This window comes from Idiotropiscis lumnitzeri, chromosome 5, assembly GCF_059441095.1.
Source record: "Idiotropiscis lumnitzeri isolate Australia: NSW breed Sydney's pygmy pipehorse chromosome 5, RoL_Ilum_1.0, whole genome shotgun sequence".
Taxonomy (NCBI): Eukaryota; Metazoa; Chordata; class Actinopteri; order Syngnathiformes; family Syngnathidae; genus Idiotropiscis; species Idiotropiscis lumnitzeri.
The window spans coordinates 15,075,731-15,095,081 of record NC_142395.1 but is presented as its reverse complement, the minus strand read 5'-3'; the positions used below and the strand labels follow the sequence as shown (position 1 = coordinate 15,095,081).

Genomic DNA, 19,351 nt, shown 5'->3' with positions numbered 1-19,351 from the left:
AATTAATAAAAGCCCAAATTGGTTAGAGTGGGTAGCAAAAAACGAAATCCTTTCTTTTTCTTCCTTTTAAATTATTTTATTGACAACTATTGCATTTTATCAGTTCAAACTAATGTACCTTGTTGCTGCCATAATGCTGTGTTCTAAACGTAATAACCGTTAAAAGAACCTCTTTTAATGAAGAGTCGAAGAAATTTTCCAAAGACATTTAATTTCCATTTTCGCAATTTTGTACCACATGACCGAAACGACGATTATTATGATGATTGAATTCTGAATGTCTTTAAATGAGTTTTGGGGCTCTGATGACTGGACCCCATGAATCTGTCATGCTTTCTCCATCGGCCTGTAAATCAGTTATGATTGTGCCCTCTGAATCTGCTAGCAACGAGTGGGCATGGCTGTTATATGTGTTTCTTAGTTATGGCGCAGTTATGATTGAGCCTCATGACTTTTGCCAGGCAACAAGTGGCCTGGAAACATGTAATGTATATCCTGTGACAAAAATATGTTAAGAACTTCAGTGGCTCTCAAAGACCAAACTGATTTGTTGTGGACTCAATCAACCAACATTGCATTCCTATATGGAACTTAATGAGCATCATTGATGCATCAAACAACATTAATATTTTAGCAATTGAGACAACAATCAACTCCGCTACACAACGTAAAAGTGCAAAACTTTATTATGTGCGCAGAAGATTTTGTTTTGAACATTTTTTAAAACAGAAATACTAAATGCTACAGCTGCTACATTAGGATTGCTCCTCATCTTGCTTTTCTTGGTTTCTTTGCGGATCGTTGAGATGGAGGACTGTGATGAGATCAGTTTCTGGAAGAGAACTTAAAAGAGTAGAAGGAAAATGTTCAATGTTTTTATAATGAAACTTTTTGAGTCACAATTTTGTGAGTCTACTCCAGTGATGCCTTGCGATAAAAGAGACCAGAGTTTTTTGAGATGCGTGCCGTCGTTGGGAGGATGTTTTTACGTTGACTTGGGAGCAAAAATTTGGCATATGAGCCCTGTATGGTGGCATTGAAATTCACTCACTTCACAACAAACTACAGTTTGGCAGATCATAAACAATTCTGCAAAAAAGAAGTTTCAATCTGTTCATTGTGGCGTTTACTGTCAAACTAAAAAGGCAAGTCAAAGCGCATTTAAACCGACCGCATAAGACTTAGGAAAATCATTTGTTGGCGCTTAATAATTCAACTAGTGAATGGTTTGTGTAACAGGTTCGTGATCATGCGCATGCTAGATGCACGTCAAAATTCAAGCAGGCGAATGAGCCCATGCAAAGCTGTCAAGTAACAACCACTTGGAACCAAATAAACAATATTGACAATGTGAGTGTTCACCCCATGCTCTGTGGCGTGAGGAAGATAAACTGCCGGTAACGCTGACCATCGGCCACTTGCAGCATCATGTCCACGGAGATCCTCCGATTCACCATGTCCTAAATTTAACATCATAGCACACTTCTAAGACAAGCTCTTTTCTAATCATTGAAACTCAATTTTACTTGCCATATAAACATCAAATTCATCCAAGCAGCGGAAGGGCGCCTCCGTGATGGCCCAGAGCGAGAGAACGAAGCATACGGTGGAGAAGGAACGCTCGCCGCCCGAAAGCGAGCGCATGTTGAAGCTGTCGCCTTTGCTTCCTCTTCCAGGTTGCACCTGACCGGGACGAGAAAAGACGTTACGGCCCAGTCGCTGAATAACGATTGTCAGGGAGGGTGGGGGACTTGTTCTCACTGAGATGGTGAGAGTTTCGTTCTTGTGGTCAAAGTTCATGGTTCCCGTGTAGCCTCTCTGCGCCAGCATGCTTTTGAAGTAATATTGACAACGCGCCGACAGGTATCTGAAGACAAGGAGGTGTGGAGACTTTTAAAGCGCAGTCGCAGGACTCAGGGAAATAAACTTGGCTGCTTTCCTCGCTTACCTTCTCAGATCAGCAAAAACCTTAAGTCTTTGATTCATAACCCTGTCCAGGCTTTTGATAAACAAGTTGAGGTTCTTCATCTGCTGCGCGTTGTTGTTGTATTTCGCCAGAGCATCACGGTACTCTCTGCAACGGTCATGTCAGGGGGGGGGGGACTATTACATTGCAGCTGTTGACCTCTCTCCATGAAAAGATTTAACATCTGCTGAAATTGAGCAATGCATTGTGAAAGGGGAAACTTTTTTCATGGTGCCTTCCACATCCCAAAATATGCACGGGAGGTGAATGGAAAACTTAAAACCATCCTACGCTGAGTACGTGAGCGCGAACAGTTGTCTACATGTGACATGGGCTTGGCTGGCTGGGGCTAACGCCCAAGAGGGATGCAGGTGTGCTACTTGAGATTTCTACACAAAGGCACCTGATGATCTCCTCGCAGTCGCCCTCTTGCTCCTGCTGGGTGGCGATCTTCACCTTGAGCCGGCTGATCTCCGTGTCCAGGCTCCAGGCGTTCCGCTCCACTTCAAGGCGCTCGGGCCAAATCTTTCTGGCTTTGGATATGTTTGCCTGTATATAATCAGGCACGAGACAACCGGGTGAATGGTTCCTAAATGATACGGCAGGTGTTCCTCTGAGGAGCGGACGATCCTACCTCAACTTCCTGCTCCTTGCTCTGCAGAGTGGCTTCCAGCTCCTGAATACTTTTGAGATGGCCGCTGCGCTTGTCGTCGTAGTACTTCTTGTGATGTTTGCACTTCATCACCTCCTGGTCCACCTTGATCAGCTCCTCCTTCGCAATGACACAAAGTCACAAGTAGGGATGTTGAAAATGCTCGTGAATGTATTCTCCTTCATCCAGGTCGTTGAATCAATCGCAACCGGACTACTCTGTGTGTCTTAGAAAAAAATTAATCTCTCATCCGTGAAGGTTTTATCACTTCGTGCAAACAAAGCTCGATTAGGACAGTCAGATTGTCGCACAAAAATTAAATGTCGGGAACGCCACCAACTTAAGGTGTCACATTATCCGTTTCCACTAGGATTGAAGCAATCATACACTTAAAATACCGTATTTTTGGGACTACAAGTCTCTCTGGAGAATAGTTTGAAAAAATAGATAAAAAATGCATTTTTTTAAACACCAAAATGTTTTACATTTTGTACTAACATACATGTTCTTTATACATGAATGTCAGATTAGATGCCAATAAAATCATTGTCCCTTAGCAAAGCTAAATTGATTAAAATATATAATTTTGAGACCTACGATTGTGTAGCTCTCAAAAGTCAGTACTCTGTGGTGCAAAATAGTGCAAATATTATTGATGAAATTATAAATATTTAATATGCTCTTCGGTTAAAATCAAGTCCGTGCTGCTGCGGTGCAAGCCAGCTTGACAACCACAATTGAATGGTGACAGCGAAGGTTCACAATGGTAGTCACATGTCACATTCGATAGTGTTCAGAGGCATCTTACCTTGATTGCGTCCGCCTCCTCGGCGATGGTGCTGATGCGATCCTTGTGCTGCTTGTACTCTTCCTCCGCCTTCACATAGTCATCCCTGAGCTCAGACGTCCGGGCTCTTGCCTCCTCGCACGTTCTGTTCTCTGTCGAGATCTTGGCGACAATTTCCTGAAGGTCCTCCTCCTGTGAAGTTTACAATTGAGCCAACTGGAGAGACTGCGCGATGACTAGTCAACATTGCACTTGGTAACCAACCAGCGGCTTGAGGTCCTCTAGCTGAGGCTCTTCCAAATTCTGGAGGTCTGACAGCTCCAGTCGATACTTTGTGGCTTTGTCCTGCAATAAATGTGTTCATTTGTGGCGTTCCGCACTCATATCAATGGGATAAAATGTGATGAGAATTAGGATAAGAAATAAATTCAATAATATCCCAAAACAAACTCAACGTTAAAAAAAAAAAAAAGAGAGAGGCAATACATTGGCAAGCATCAACTCAGCGCCGGCTTCGCTCTCCAGCTTCTCGTTTTGTTTGATGTCCTTATCCAACGTCTTCATTTGTTGCTGCAAGCTCAACGCCTGAGCTTTTTGAGTGTCCAGCTCTCTTTGTAGGTGTCTGCAAAATGGGAAATAAAAGGCCGAGAATGCGATGACTGTTATTAAGCGGTTCAACACAGCGGCAATGTTTCGCCTGAAGATTTTCACCTGATCTCCTCTTCCACGTCCCTCGAGAGACAGTTGGCTCGGGTCTGCTCAGCTGCGTAGCAGCGGTTGGTGAAAATCTGGTCGCCATCCTTGGAGAAAGCCTGGTAGCAGTTGGCGGGCGGGTGTTCCGACATCACGCGACAAGCCTCGGCACGATTCTACACAGGAGCGCACACGCATGCGGTCAACTAACCCAGAGTGGTGTAAATTTTCACGAGATACAGTGAACGCCCGCATCTTTATGGTTCGGAATTTTGCAAATTTGCGATTGTTTTTTTTGGGGGAACCTCTCCTACGTTATGTGCAGAAATCTCCTGTATTGGATGTTTGAAGTGATAAAAGTCGTTCTATGGCACCATCTGGTGGAACGTTGGCTTATGTTAGGTTTAACTCAAAGATGGGTTTTCTCAATGCATCTCTTAAACCTGAGGTCTTAAATCCTGTTCCTCAAGAGCCACTATCCTGTCTGCTTTCCATCTATCCCTGCTGCGACACACCTGATTCAAACAATAAGGTGTGTTGTAGTAGGGAGATATGGAAAACAGAAGACCACAAACTTAAACGATTCAAGTAAATGAAAGTATGTTTCTGCTTCACTCCTGATTCAGCAACTAATATCATCAGAAGCACAAAACTTTGGAACACATTGTATATATTTCTGAGATACATTTAATGTCTCAGACCTAGACAATGGTACCAAACACGAATAAAATGTATGCAAACTGACTTTGACCAAAGTCATGAAAAAAAAAAATATATCACTTTGATATTATTCTGGCATTTATCGAATAGAAATAATTTGTTTTTTGATACAGTACCTTGATGAGCAAAATGTTCTCAATGCCCCTTTGATCGATCAGACAATTTGCCACAACCGGGTCATCAATTTCTAGAGTCTGAAGCACGGAGGGGTAGTTTGGGTGGTTTACAGCCCTAAATGAGACAAACCAAGTCAAATTAAACTCTGGATTTAAAATATACTCGGTTCTAGTGGGTCCCTTCCCTACCTCTTTCTTGTATCATGGATGTGTGGGAGAAACTTGCTGGTGATGATGGGAGGCCTGCGACCTGACGGCAGGACATTGGCCATGAGCCCCTTCAGCACTTTCTCATCATCGTAGTTGTCACAGGTAAATGTCTGCAGCAGACTTTGTAAACACACCTCCATGGCGAGAGCCTGCTGCGGGTCTTTCAGCTTGATCAGATAACCTGTAGGACAGAAAAAGACGCACAAGCTCACTGACATGAAATCAGTCAAAACTTCTTTTTTTAGGTCAATTAGGATTAGAAAAAAAACCTTTTTTTTTTTTTATTTATTTTCTTCAAAGTCAGAAGTTTACAAACAGTAAGCTTATTATTCGATTTATAACACTTCTGCTAAATGTGTTGACAGACTTGCACCGTGTTCTAAACGATTACACAAATGATTCTTTTCTCCGATTCTCAGAAATAGTCTATCAAATTGAACTGAGCAGAATCTTTAAGCCTTCAATTGTTAAAGAGGATAATTTGTATGTTATTGAACAAACCTGAAAAAAAACCATGAAACGAATAATAAAAATAAACACATAAATAAAATTGAAAAATGACATACGAAAAACACATCGCTCATTATTCTGGCAGTTAGCAAATAATTTTGGTCACCTGAATTGACCTGAATCAGAAAATTGAATCTGATTTCATGTCAGACAGTGAGAAAAAAAACATGTAAAATGTTTTTATATAGCCTATGTAAACTTCTGGCTTCAGCTATATGTCTTGAAGCAGCAGCATCCAAACTACGTCCTGGGGACCATTTGGACACCCCTATATTAGAGTTGCATGGAATTATTAAATCAAATATTACCTAGTGGGCCTCGTGGCTTGTGTTTAAATAGACCCCGTTTGTTAGCATCCTGGATGGCGAGGAGCAGCTCAGGCATGTGTTCCCCAAAGCGCCGCAGCCGATTGGATCGACTGCCTTCCATCGTCCGTAAGTTACTCGAGTGGCCTTCTATTGACCTCTTCAGTGCGTCGTGCTCTTGTCTAAAAGCACATCAAGGAACATTTAGCCAAGTCTTCATGGAGTGTAAGGATTGAGCACAGCCACAAATAGCTTCAAAAAAAGTAAAAATAAAAAGCTACTAACTCACTGCCCCATTAATACATTGCAAATTTTTATAGTAATCATTTAAAGCATAAAAATACTCCAACACTTAAATATCATCAAGGTCGTGATCTAAAAAGCATGTCTTCAAGATGATTTGATTGCAAAGAAATGTAACTGAAGTGTGAGAATCATGGAGGGAATTACATACTCCATTCTGAAAATGTCTCACCTGTTCATTGCGCTGAGGGGCAGCGACACACTATTTTCATGACCTCAAGAGATTATTTTGATGTATAAATATGTTGGCACTTTTTTTTTTTGTGCTTTTACCGTAGCTTTCCATGTTCTTCCTTGGCACGAGTGCAGGCGTGCTTATACTGGCCGATCTGCTGACCCAGAGTTGACATTTGGTGATTTAGAGCTTCCAGGTGGCACTGGATGCGCTGCATGCCTTTGGCCCTGGCCTCCCTCGCTGACCCCGTTGCCTGGTTGATGCTGGAAGGATGTTCAAAATGAGAACTAGTAAGAAGGAGAGACGTGCTGGATTTTACCGTTTGTATATTGCACCTAAGCTGGAGATCGTTTATCTTGGAGGACAGCTGAGCCTTGTCCCTCTCAAGGTGCCTCAGGCTAACCTGGCATCTGTGGACTGCAACCTGGAAACATACACACAATGACTGTAAATGCCTTGAAGGGCAATTGCGTTAAAAAAAATATATATATACATATATATAAACGCTAACCTCGCTGGACTTGAAAAGGACGTCGTGTTTCTGCGCCTCAGCCTTGAGCTCGGCACATTTGGGCTGCAGTTCCTGGACTTGCTGAGTGATGCCCTCCAGCTGTTCCTGGATCTGTTTGTATTTCTTCTCAGCATCCTTGACCTTGTTCTGGAAGCAGAGGCACGATCTTCATGTGGGCAGAAGCACTTCAAGTCTTCCATGGCGTTGTTACCTTCCACTCTTTCACTTTGTCATCATATTTCTCTGTGGATTGTTTATTGGCCTGCAGTTTCTCTTTCATTGGCTCGAGCTCCTTCTCCATCTCCATCACCTGCCACAGAGTCACAAGGCCCACCTCAGAATATCATATCAGATAAAGTCTCTTGACCTACTTCATGATTCTAGAGGGAAGAGCAAATGAGCTAACCAGAGCCCAGGCCATCTGCTTCTGTAACTCCTCCAGCTTGGTGCGCATCTCGTCAATGGATGACAGGTTCTTGTAACGGTCCTCTCTCTCCAGGTACTTCTGCTTCAACTCTTTCAAGTACTGTGACACACATTCAAACAAACGTCTCCTACGGCCACTTTGCACTCAATCTGTTCTGAGAGCCTTGCTTGGCTGACAAGTTATTCAGTGCTTTACTCTGCGTGCCATCATTCCAAAAGCATCATTCGCACCGACCCCGGACTCAACCGCGCGAACTCCATTGACTGCAATTCAATCGCGCCGCCGAAAACGCTCGCAACAGATTTGGCGTGAACCTAGCAGTAGACATTCCAACAGCAATTGCTACCTCACTGTGTTGTGCCACTTTATCCTCTGTCATATGTTTGGTGGTTTTGATGTGGATGAAGTCTTCTTTCATCTGTTCCAGTTGCGTGGCCTTCATGAACAGCTGAGCAAAGAAAAAGTTAAAAAAGAGTGAGACGAAATGAACAATGAGTCTTGAACACAGAAAAGACAAAGTTCAAGCAAACAAACCTTGTATTTGTCTCCTTCTCCTTTGGAGTACAGGAAGTACTTGCTCATCTCCTGGTTGAGGACAGACACTGGATTGTTGACCTTGGCAAGAAAAAGACTATTTGATCAGCGCTCTCATAAACAACACAATCAATATCCTCCATTTGTGCAGCTGCTACCTGAATATTAAAACTGTCCATAATAGACTCAAGCTCCTCCTTTTTAGTTGAGATAATTTGCCCTAGAGAGAAGATGGGGGAAAATTACAGAGACAAAGAAGGGATAACCGAATCTTTTGTGGAACGCATCTACTTTTCTTTTGCGGAAATCTGCAGTTGATCCTGATGGTTTTTACTAACTATAAAAAACATACAAGAGAGCATGAAAGCAACGGCCAGACGCTCACACAATCGCTGACTTCCACCAAGGACTGTTTTTTTATTGCTGTTATTTTAGTATATTCTTAGTTTCCTTGGTTAACAAGTTAGTTCATAGTTGTTCTTTCATGTTACATTTAAGTTGAGGTTGACACCTGTGAGCTAAACAGTATAGCAGATGAACTGTGAAATGCGCTATATGTATTGTATTGAAGTGCAGCGAGAGTATCAACCCTGACCTCTATGTTACGTGAAGAACCTGTCTTAACGATGTCATGACTTCACGATGTCGCGAATGACTTTTTGCTTTCCGTCCAGGCTACATGTGTTTGAGTGTCAAGTCAAGTTTACCGTTTTGACTCTTCAGCTTGTAGGTCCTCACTCCATCACGGGTGAGCCGCAGGTCTATGATGATGGCCGGACCATACAGCTCCGGTTTGTAGGCGTCCTTCCCTTTGTTATGCAGGGTGATTGACACGTCGGCCGAGCTGTGACAACAGAAGAACCAAGATGATTTTTTTTTTAAATGTATTAATACAATGGCACTGCAGTTGTGTGCCTAGGCAGAAGGAAAAAGTGTGGGAAAGAGAAAGGAAGAGAAGTTTAGAGCAAAACCTTTACCTTTCACCTTCCTTGACAAAACTTCTGAGGGATGATCCTCTGCTTGTGGCCTGCGCGTTGCCGCCTAACGAGACAATGAGCGCTGTCAGGATGGCGCTCTTTCCACCTGCGCAAAAGAGCCAGATTTCATGCTGAATGACTAAAGCCATGGGCAACAAGAAGCACTTGGCCTAAAAGATACAAATTACAGCTGGGCTAAGTTATTTTTCTTCACAAAAACCCAATTTACATTTTTAAGTGATTTTGTCAAACAACTTGAATAAAATGTCACAGACATTTTAAACAAGATTTGCTTTTGTCTTTGTATCCCTCCTGGGATTTGCACATGCGATGTAACTACAAACAAATAAATATATCATCCCCCTGACAAGGGGATCACTCCCACTCACTTCCATTGCGACCGATGACAAAGTTGATGTTGGGTCCGAAGGTGATGGGTCCGAGAAAAGAGTGGCACATGAAGTTCTTCAATGTGATGCTCGCCACTATGCCGGCGTCACTCGCCACCTCGCCCACACTTTGCTCCTAAACAAACAAAGTTGTTTTGAGTAACTGTTGATAACTTTAATTTAATCCCACTTGAAACATGACACTTAAAGTAGACATTTGTCATGATGGTAATTCAGCCACAAAAATTGGAACAATTACATGACGTCACCATTAAATGAGGAGATCGAGAAGCTTGCCTCAACCCCACGCTCCAAAAAAATATTTCTACCTCCTCCCGCCTTGCTACTCCGGATACATGAGAAGATAAAATGAGTCCCTACATTAGGGACCATGCTTCCGCAAACAATGCCACGTGACATTGTTTGTTTTTGCTTTGTTTTTTTACTCGGCGTCGTGCTTTGTACCCATGCGTGTCACATCGCGGCGTTGTTTTTACATTAGAGGTCACATTTGTTTTTGTAATGTAAACGAGTAAGCAAAAAAGTCGTATTTAACCAAAGAAGAGAAACCGAATAGGGCATTAAGCCGTGCAGTGGGAACGCTTCCTATACACATGTTTACCTGTGTACAAAGTTGAGACTCTGCCGCTTCATCTTCGCAGTCGTCTTGCTGCTCAAATGCCACTCGTTTGTCGGGGGTGACGTTCACAGGACTACTTTTCCTTTTGGACATTCTGCGCTCCCCCTTCAACCTAAAAAGAGAAATAAAGGAAAAGGGCTAAGCTGCTGGCTGCTCACTGCCAAGCTATGAAACGAACAGCGACATTGTCGCTAGTCATTCACTCCACAAAGTGCACTGCACAAATGAAACGAAACTAATACGGTAGCGTTAGCATCAGCTAGCTGTCAATCGGCCAGTTACCGCAGAAAAAGAGCAAAACATCGTTTTGTTACCCACAGAGATTATTCATGAGGTTTGGAGGACTTTCCAACTATACGGGGATAGCGTACCTTACGGTCGAACGTAGTGATAAGAGACGATGTGTGGGTGAGTGGTGCAGGCGTAACAACAAGCAAGATGAAACTTGCGCCGCCAAGCATTCTTATTGACATCTCGCGAGAATGCACAAGATCTTGTGCCTACTTTCACTACGCAACGAGTGATGCATTTTTGTTGAAATGTAGCAAGTTTTTTGAAACTCCTGAAACTGTCGCTTTTTAGGGTGGCACAAGACAACGTATTCGCCCCCAAACATTCTGACGACATGATGCACTAATAATGTCCTTTATCTTCTCACGTATTCTATCCTTTTATTTTTTCGTTCTACTTTGCTACTGTTAGTTCTACTTTGCTACTTTTTAATGAAAACTGCAAAAAGAAAGCATTTATATTGTCAAGTACACAATACAATGCAGATGTATTTATACTGCGTTTTCCAAACAGCTGCAGCTGTAACAAACACTTGTTATAATGTTATAATTCGCCACAAAATAATATTACATGTTTTATCAATCGTTTTCTCTGTATGTCTTTATTTGTAACTATTGTACTGTGTTGTCTTGATTTACGTGCCCCAACTTGTGATTTTTTTTTTTTTTGTTGTTATGAACTCATAACTCAACTAGTGTATTGAGTGATAAAACATGTATCGCAATACCTCCAAATCTGGGCAAGGAAAGCCGAAGTCAATGATTATTACACGTAATAAGATATTAGACTACTTTTCTTGTTCATTTTAATGCCTGGAACCACCTAAGGTATCTTATTTATAGAGTACAACAACATATAGGCGATTGCATAATACTTTTCGTCTCATTTGACATGCTTAAACACAATTGTATTCCCAGGTATTTAGGTCACTATCAAGAAATTCATGGAAAATATCTACAAATCAGATATTCATTTTTTTCTTAATTATGAGCTTTTTTTGTTGTCGCCATGATATTTGTTAAAAAAAATGACCCTTTGAAATAACAAAAGAACACAACAGATTCTTCATTTCTTTACATACTGGTTAATTTGTTCATTTTAAATGTTTTAAAATAGCGCAGTTCTTTTGGTAGTTAAATTATTTAATAAGACTAAGTTTTGGAATCAATGAATAATCATATTTATTCATTGTCATTTCATTCTCAATCAATAATTGTGATTATTTTTTCCCATCATTTCCCAGTCGTCCAAGCTCAAGGCATCACTGAAATGACTTTTTCGACATCCTGTACATAAAATTATAAACCATGATCAGAAAGGAATGACGGACTTTGTGTGAGTTTTTCTGACAGTGTGTGTTACATGACAATATGTATGAGAGTGTGTTTGTGTGTTGTCATATTGTTAGTGAGCAAGCTCGTGTGAGTATGTGTGACAGTGTATGTACGTGTGTGTACGAGTATGCCAATATGTAACGGTCTGTATGCGTAAAGGTATGTATGCATGATTTAGGTGTGACAGTGTAGGCGACTGAGTTTTTGTTTGTGCGTGAGTGCTTGTGTGCATACGTGTTAAAGCCCTGTGTGTGTTTTAGTTCTACTGAGTAATGTGTCTAGCAGTCATCTGGCATTGCAACAGTTTCACTTTGTTTCAGAATGAGGAACAACAAGAAGAGGAAGCCTCATGTTTGAAAAGAGGCATGCGAGATGTTGGCGATCAAGCTGCAGCTTGCCCATTAAGCTCAGACCTTCCAGCTTGACATTGTGTCAAGTCCTTGCTTAAATCCACTGGACTGCTCCGTGTGTTCCCAAAAAGTGACCATGGCCCAGGATCTGGTGCTGAAGCAACGCAGTGAAATCCTCTGTAGCCTGTGCGCCAGCGGCTCGCCCGAGCTCCTGGAGAGGGTCCTGGACGTCCTCCTGGCCCACGGGGATATTTCGTGGGAGGATTACCACAACGTGCGAGTGCAGGGGAGGCCACTTCACGCCAACGCCAGGCATCTTCTGGATCTGGTTTACACCAAAGGGGAGGCCGCGTGCCAGACCTTCGCCGAGGCTGTCCGGCAGATCCGGCCTGAAGCTCCGGAGCTTGTTGCCGGGACGCTGTTGACGCAAAGACCCAACCTGGTGGAAGAGCTCCAAGACTGCGTGGATGGAGTTCTGGAAGCTCTGCTGGAATCAGGATGCTTCAAACACAAGGACTGTGGAGACGTACGCTTGCCCATACACACACCCTCGCAGCAGGTAGCACACCTCATATTTGACGCTGCATACTCATCAACATTAGTACTGTACCTGTGTAGTATATTGTGTCACAGTGTATTTGTGAGTGGGGGACAGTGTGAGAGTGTCACTGTAATTTGTGGTTGTCATGTGTTTTAAAAAAAAGTGACATATTAGCCTTCTTAAACTCCCATAGAAGCGTAAAAAGAAGTTAACCACTATGTAAATAAACAGGCCTTTGTCTCACTCAGGCCAGACGGTTGCTGGATCACGTGAGCTCCAAAGGTGAGTTGGCGGCTAACGTGGTGCTGCGCTACATTGAGCAGAAGCAACAGTCAAAGTGTAACCTGACAGCGGAGAAGACCACGCCCAAAGGTTTCGTATCATTTCCGACAGTAATTATTAGCATTCCATCATCTACATGTTAGTCAGACGTGAGTCAGTTTATCCCAGGATTGTTTACGTACTTTGATAAGTGCTGCATTTTTGGATTGTAACCGAGTTCAAACTGACTCAGCAGTTACACCACCAATTTATTTTAATATCACACAATATTTTAACAAGGGTGTATTCAATCCTCATCCCTTGTAACCGTGTTAAAGTGTCCTTGAGCAAGATATTGAACTCCCCCAGTTGCTTCTGATGTCATCAGTAGGTCAAATGAGAAGACAGTGATTAAGCGCTTCTTCACCACAGTGATCCTTGTGTACCCTCTCTGCAGGTCTCCTTATTTATCAGAGCAAGTTGCGCAGTTCTGTGTTGGCCCAGTCCAGCTTCCTCAGTACGTACGGAGGAACCGGACACATGTCGCTTGATGACATCTACACTGAAGGCCAACTTGAACTGGCGCACGACTGCAAGGATCAGAGACATCTGGGCCTGGAGGATATCGTAGGTACAGCAGACAACGTGAATGAGGAGGCGGACACGGTCCTGGTATCCGGTGATGCGGGCAGTGGTAAGAGCACCTTACTCCAGAGGCTCCACCTTCTCTGGGCTCGAGGGGTCACCCTCTCCGAGTTCGTCCTTCTGTTCCCTTTTAGCTGTCGCAAGCTGAATTCGGAACTCAATGAACTGTCGGTCCAAGACCTGCTCTTCCACCACTGCTGCTGGCCCGACCGCGACCAGGATGAGATCTTCCGCTTTATCCTGGACCACCCGCACCTCGTGGTTATTACGTTTGACGGCCTTGACGAGCTAAAGCAGAGCTTCTCAGACGAGCGCAGGCTCTGCTGTCCTACGCAGCCCGCCTCCGTGCACGTACTTCTGTTTAACTTGCTCCAGGGGTCCCTCCTGAAAGGGGTGCGGAAGGTCGTGACCAGTCGACCGGAGGCTGTAGGTCCAACGTTGAGGAAGCATCTCCGCAAAGAACTTCTACTTAAAGGCTTCTCCCCTGATGGCATAAACTGTTTTGTCAAGAAACAACACCACGACTTGTCGGTGTCCTCTAAAGTCCTGGCGTCCATTCAGGCCAACACGGCTTTATTGGGACTCTGCCACAGTCCCGTCCTCTGCTGGATTGTCTCACAGTGCCACAAGGAGCTGCTGGGTTGCGGAAATGGGACACCGCAGACCATAACGGACGTGTACCTCATGATCCTGCAGCACTTTTTGCAGCACCAAAGCCCCTCAAAGTGTTCTGTGGGAGCCAGTTGGCTTCGGGAGCACCTGGTCGGCATCTTGCATCTGGGTCAGCTTGCTTTCCAGGGCGTGGAAGCTTCCTGTTATGTCTTCGCTGGCACTGACCTGGAGACTTGCTGTGTTAGTGACAAGGAAATCTGCGCGGGGTTCCTCACCCAAAGCAAGGAAATGTCATCCCATCAGAGTCTTCGGTACGAATTTCTTCATGTGACCACGCAATGTTTCTTCGCCGCGCTTTACATCGTTTTGTCTAACAACACGGACCGCTCCACTGTCGCTAAGCTCTTTGAGCTGAGGGAGGCAGGATTCAGTAGCACCTGCTTCGGGTCCTGCTTATCGCCGGACCACCACCAAGGGATGGCTGAGACCCCCAATTTACAAATCACAGCCACTTTTGTGTCCGGCCTCCTTTCCCAGAGACACAGGCACCTGTGGCTGAACTGCGCCCAGACATCCGCCGTGGAAAAGAAAGCGCGACAGGTGGTCCGGTGCCTGCATAAAGGCATTCATAAACACTTCAAGTCCATCCCCCAGCCAGTTGAAGGTGAAAAAAAGAGCATGCACGCCATGCCGGGCTTCGTCTGGCTCATCAAGTGCATCTATGAGATGCGGGAGAGCAATATGGCCGAGGAGGCGTTGAGCAAGCTGGAGGTGGATCATCTGAAGATGACCTACTGTAACATCGGACCTGTGGAGTGCACAGCTTTGGCTTACGTGCTCAAGCATCTGAGAAGTCCCGTGGGAATCGAGTTGGACAACAATTCTGTGGGCGACGTGGGTGTGGAGCAGCTTCTTCCCTGTTTGCATATTTGCAAGGCCCTCTAGTGAGTCTAAAAAGCTTCCACACCTCATGATGTTATTATCACATAAATAATATATCTCCGCCCCTTCAACAGCCTCAGAAATAATAACATCACTGACGAAGGGATTCGCAAACTGATGGCAAAGGGAATCCAGTGCGACAACTTCCAGAAAATTGCGTAAGCCTTGTTGAAATGATATCCCAGTGTAGTCTTGAAGGAAGACCTCCTAATGATCGTCAAATGTTGAAATCATGCTTGGTCCACTTTTGATGGTGATGGAAAAAAATAAAAAATGATCATATATAGCGCCTATAATTGTCCACTCATTTATTTTTCGATCAGTGAAATTGGTGACATGGACTATTTCAATCAATTTTCAAGGGAGCGCTACTAAGTGCCTTTTGTAGCATTGAGATTGCATTCAGGTCGCCTGTAATACAAACATTTTTACCTAATGTTTGTACATTACACAAATTCCCCGAAAATTCATCAGTTTTAAGTGTGTGTATTCTGGTGGACGACGCTCACATGCAAAATAAAAAGTCAAACAAACTCAAAAACTCTTGCTTTTGAACTTTTGGATGGTCTAAATTTGAAGGCCCCACTGATAAAGCTCCTTCATATAATCACGTCTTAACCAGTGTGTTCCCTTTTAGACTCTTCAACAACAGGCTGACTGACGCTTGTACGCATCACATTTCTCATCTGCTCAAGACCAAGCAGAATTTCCTCTGTTTGAGGTTCGTGCAATGTTCACAGCCCGTGTTTGGTGATGTGTGAAGACTTTGATCATGTGATCATCCGTATTTGTTTGTCCGCCATGTTGGAGGCCCAGATCTTAGATAAGCTAATGGAAAGAGTCTTTGTTCGTTTTGTAAGTGTCACCTGAGCCAGCCAGTCAGCTGCCCTACATTTTCCAATTTCCTTCGTTGAGCAGAAATGAGCGCTAACAAGTAGCGGGGACAACGAGCATGAGCATTGAAAATTCCCTCTGACGTGTATTGTTGCAGCCAAACACCACTCACCATTTTAGGATGGCTGTCAAATTAATCTATTCAATGTAATCAATAAGCACTGGAACAAAACACAGTGAGAACCACCAGCCTTGGCGGTTGCAGGCGTGTCCTGGTGTACGTCATGTGACAGTAAAACTTTCGATTATCTTACTGTGTGGTTCACTTCGTTTTAGGCTGGGCAACAACAATATTACATCAGAAGGAGCCAAACTGCTGGCTGAGGGCCTGCAGTGCAACCATTCGCTGACACATTTAGGGTAAGTTAGAGGCCTATATACTGTATTGAATTATATGCAAAAAAATTATATTAATTGTGTTGCATCAAATTTGTTCAGGCTTTGGGGTAATAACATTGGCGATTCAGGTGCAGAGGCCATTGCTGGAGCTCTGGAAGGCAGCAAAACGCTAGCATGGCTAAGGTAGTAATTTCTGTGACCAGGTAAAATGCATTGTAAATACACCTCACACTCATCACGGCAAGAGCAAAATAGTTTTGGTTTGATTGTCCGTACGTTAGAAGGCCACTTCCTGATTTGCGGCTGATGATGAAAGACCGCACCATTGTTGTGTGTGTGATGGGGGAGTGTTGCAAAATAGTAAAAAAAGATATGGAAATGGTGAATTCCTCCAGCAGAAGTGAAAAACCACCAAGATAAAAATTGTTGTGTTTTTGTGGTTAGGTCGCAGGCTTCCATTGCTTAGCAGAAGATACTGGAATGAGTGGACTGTACTATTGTTGATCTCCAAGTGTGGGTTTAATTGACTCAAGCAACAGAAAAATAGCCATTTCTGCTAATAGAAGAGAAAAAATATACATCTTTGTGTTTGTCTGTTCATCAGGTAGAATGTTGCAGTTTGATATGGCTGTACTATTGTGCATTGGCAGACGACGCCTGAAACGTAAAACAACATTACTATAGGAATTTAGTGCATGATCAAGTCTGATCATGATCTGTTTCTTTGTCAGTCTATTATAATCATCAAAAAATGATGTTCGATGACATTGCATATTTGAGGGTGAAAATTGTGGGACTGAAACAGAGAAATATTGAAATCCTCAAAAAATAATAATTTATTATTTTACTTCATCAGGTGCCTCTAGCGGAAATTCTACTCCCACCTATACTTTATATTAACGACCACTCACATAAACCAGATCACACACATACGAAGAGGGACTCAGAGTGGGAGGTTGGTGGGAATGATGCCTTGTTCAAGGTTACCTTGACAGTTTCTAGTGTAGTGTAGAAACTGTGGTCATTAACAACAACAGACTCCCCTCATGGCAATATTTTGCTAATGACAGCTTGGTGGACAACAGCGTGGGCAGCACCGGAGCTTGTGCCCTGGCCAAGATGCTCAAGAGTGGGACATCACTGAAGGAATTGTGGTAAGTTTAATAATAATAATAATAATAATAATGCCTTTATTAGTCCCACAATGGGGAAATTTGAGATTCAAACCCAGGCCTCCTGGGGAGACTGGGTCCTGAACGCGGCGCCTTAGACCACTCCGCCATCCTGGCAGCCACGAGATTCGAACCCAGGCCTCCTGGGTAGACTGGGTCCGGAACGCGGCGCCTTAGACCACTCGGCCATCCTGGCTTCCTTGCGCAAGTTCTCCACCCGTCAAGTCATTCCTCTTCCTCTTCTTCTTCTCTGTACAAGGTTGACCAAAAACTGCATCACCATGGAGGGAGTGGAGTGTTTGGTTGAAGCCTTGGAGAGTAACATGCATATCAAGTCAATATGGTGAGCACCGTTGCGTGTATAAACTTTTTGGCCTATACCAGGGGTGATCTTTTGTACTTAAAAAAAACAAATTCTAATTTGTCCTCATTTCAGTTGTTTTTGCGAGTGAAATCAAGCCAGTAAATCTTGTGATTTTGTTGGTATTTTTTATTTATTTTTATTTTTTAAACCAAACACCCATTTACACACAGTTCAGCCTTTTTTTCTGGGCTTGAAAAGGACATGAACCTCTGATGTCTGCATGAAATACAGCAGCATGTACCACTACACTATTGGTGCAGTTAAAAAATGTTTTTAATAAAATAGAGACTTTGATGTACACAATTGTTGAATTTATAATTTATTCAAATGTTATATCTATGCAAATGTGATTATCCAATTATTAGATTAATTGTTTTTTAAATGTACTGTGCGTAAAATTATGTCTAATACAATTTATTTTATTAACCATCAACGGTTTCAAATGTTTATGTAAAATGCTTTGATCTGTTATTTTTTCATTGAATATTTACAATAAATAAAATTTGTTGTTAGATGTCAAATTAATTTTATCCCTTACGTTTGTTTTATTTTTATGTTCACAAGTATTGGGACTTAGTGGCCTAAGCTGGGACCTCAGGTTTCATATTTTTGTACCATATCATGTGGAAATGTGTATTGTTTTGAAAATAAAATTTCTTGAATTTAGCTACCGGCGAGCTAAGAGACTGATTGTTGATGATGCATTTGTTTTGCAGGCTGAGGAACAATCACCTGAGCACTGAGGAGGTGGGGGAGATGACGCGACGTGAATCAAGACTCATCTTCTGATGCTTTTTTAAAAATATATAAATACAGAGTTATGAGAATGACAACAAAAACCACTTTCATGTATGTAGTGTAGATGGAAGATGGACTTGTTTATTTATTAATGTAAAATGCCTTCTTGCTTTTCTATTGCAAGTGTGAGTGGTGATATCATATCATCAACACATTTCATGACATCACAAATAATAACGTAAGAACGGACATGAAATAATAACGTAAGAACGAACATGAAATCAAAGTGAGTACGACATAAGTCTTTGTGAAGGTGAAGCGTAGCAACACATATATGCTGAAATCTGATTGGACAAAAAAAAAAAATCTAACATAACACACTACTGGAAGCTGAGCAGCCATGACATGGCACGAATTGAAGATTTTCGATGTTGGAATACAATATTACAATTTCATGTAAGTTGTAAATGGCCTGAGCTTCTTATTGTGTTCAGGCAAGCGGAGAGGGCCTCGCAGGCCCTGACTACATTGCACTGATGACCTTTATTAGTAACACAATGGTGAATTTTGATAGTAATGGCTACAGTTTATTTATTGTCTCTTGGAAAGGGTAGAACAGGCGTTTGAGGTAATGCTCTTATTTTTGTTCAAAAGGACAGCACATTCAAACATTATTAGGCACTGCATCCATTTGAGCTGAGGCCAATGTTTGTATGCTTTTTCCTGAAATTACATTTTACATATTTAATGCAAAACTCAACATTTACCTAAAAAAATAAAAGTGAATAAATGCAAAAAAAATTACAACAAGAAAGCTGGGCCATATATTTATAAGCAAAATATAAACTGTCGATTGGGAGGCCTGATATGAAACTAGTACAGCACGTTTATACTTAAGCACGCAGGATATACATATTCTTGAAAATTATTGCTACTTTTATTTATTTGTATAT

At 42.6% G+C, this 19,351-nt stretch overlaps 2 protein-coding genes across 2 annotated transcripts; one reads left to right on the top strand and one right to left on the bottom strand.

Moving 5' to 3' along the window:
• Positions 1-668: 668 nt before the first annotated feature.
• On the bottom strand, positions 669-10,409 carry smc6 (structural maintenance of chromosomes 6). The gene is made up of 27 exons (XM_088297218.1): positions 10,287-10,409; positions 9,898-10,027; positions 9,276-9,411; positions 8,887-8,992; positions 8,617-8,753; positions 8,068-8,129; positions 7,910-7,990; positions 7,722-7,823; positions 7,355-7,474; positions 7,160-7,258; positions 6,949-7,095; positions 6,773-6,861; positions 6,536-6,700; positions 5,963-6,141; positions 5,124-5,325; positions 4,935-5,049; positions 4,117-4,274; positions 3,892-4,027; positions 3,670-3,750; positions 3,427-3,597; positions 2,601-2,738; positions 2,370-2,515; positions 1,949-2,074; positions 1,762-1,867; positions 1,531-1,683; positions 1,363-1,460; positions 669-843 (listed from the first exon to the last, which is right to left on the bottom strand). Exons 2-27 carry the CDS (start codon positions 10,006-10,008, stop codon positions 756-758), a joined length of 3,252 nt encoding a protein of 1,083 aa, XP_088153344.1. The 5' UTR covers positions 10,009-10,027; positions 10,287-10,409; the 3' UTR covers positions 669-755.
• Positions 10,410-11,913: 1,504 nt separating this feature from the next.
• nod2 (nucleotide-binding oligomerization domain containing 2) lies at positions 11,914-19,039 on the top strand. Its single transcript, XM_088295927.1, has 10 exons — positions 11,914-12,449; positions 12,680-12,803; positions 13,150-14,893; positions 14,966-15,049; positions 15,529-15,612; positions 16,062-16,145; positions 16,224-16,307; positions 17,195-17,278; positions 17,556-17,639; positions 18,377-19,039. Exons 1-10 carry the CDS (start codon positions 12,027-12,029, stop codon positions 18,447-18,449), a joined length of 2,868 nt encoding a protein of 955 aa, XP_088152053.1. The 5' UTR covers positions 11,914-12,026; the 3' UTR covers positions 18,450-19,039.
• Positions 19,040-19,351: the final 312 nt, after the last annotated feature.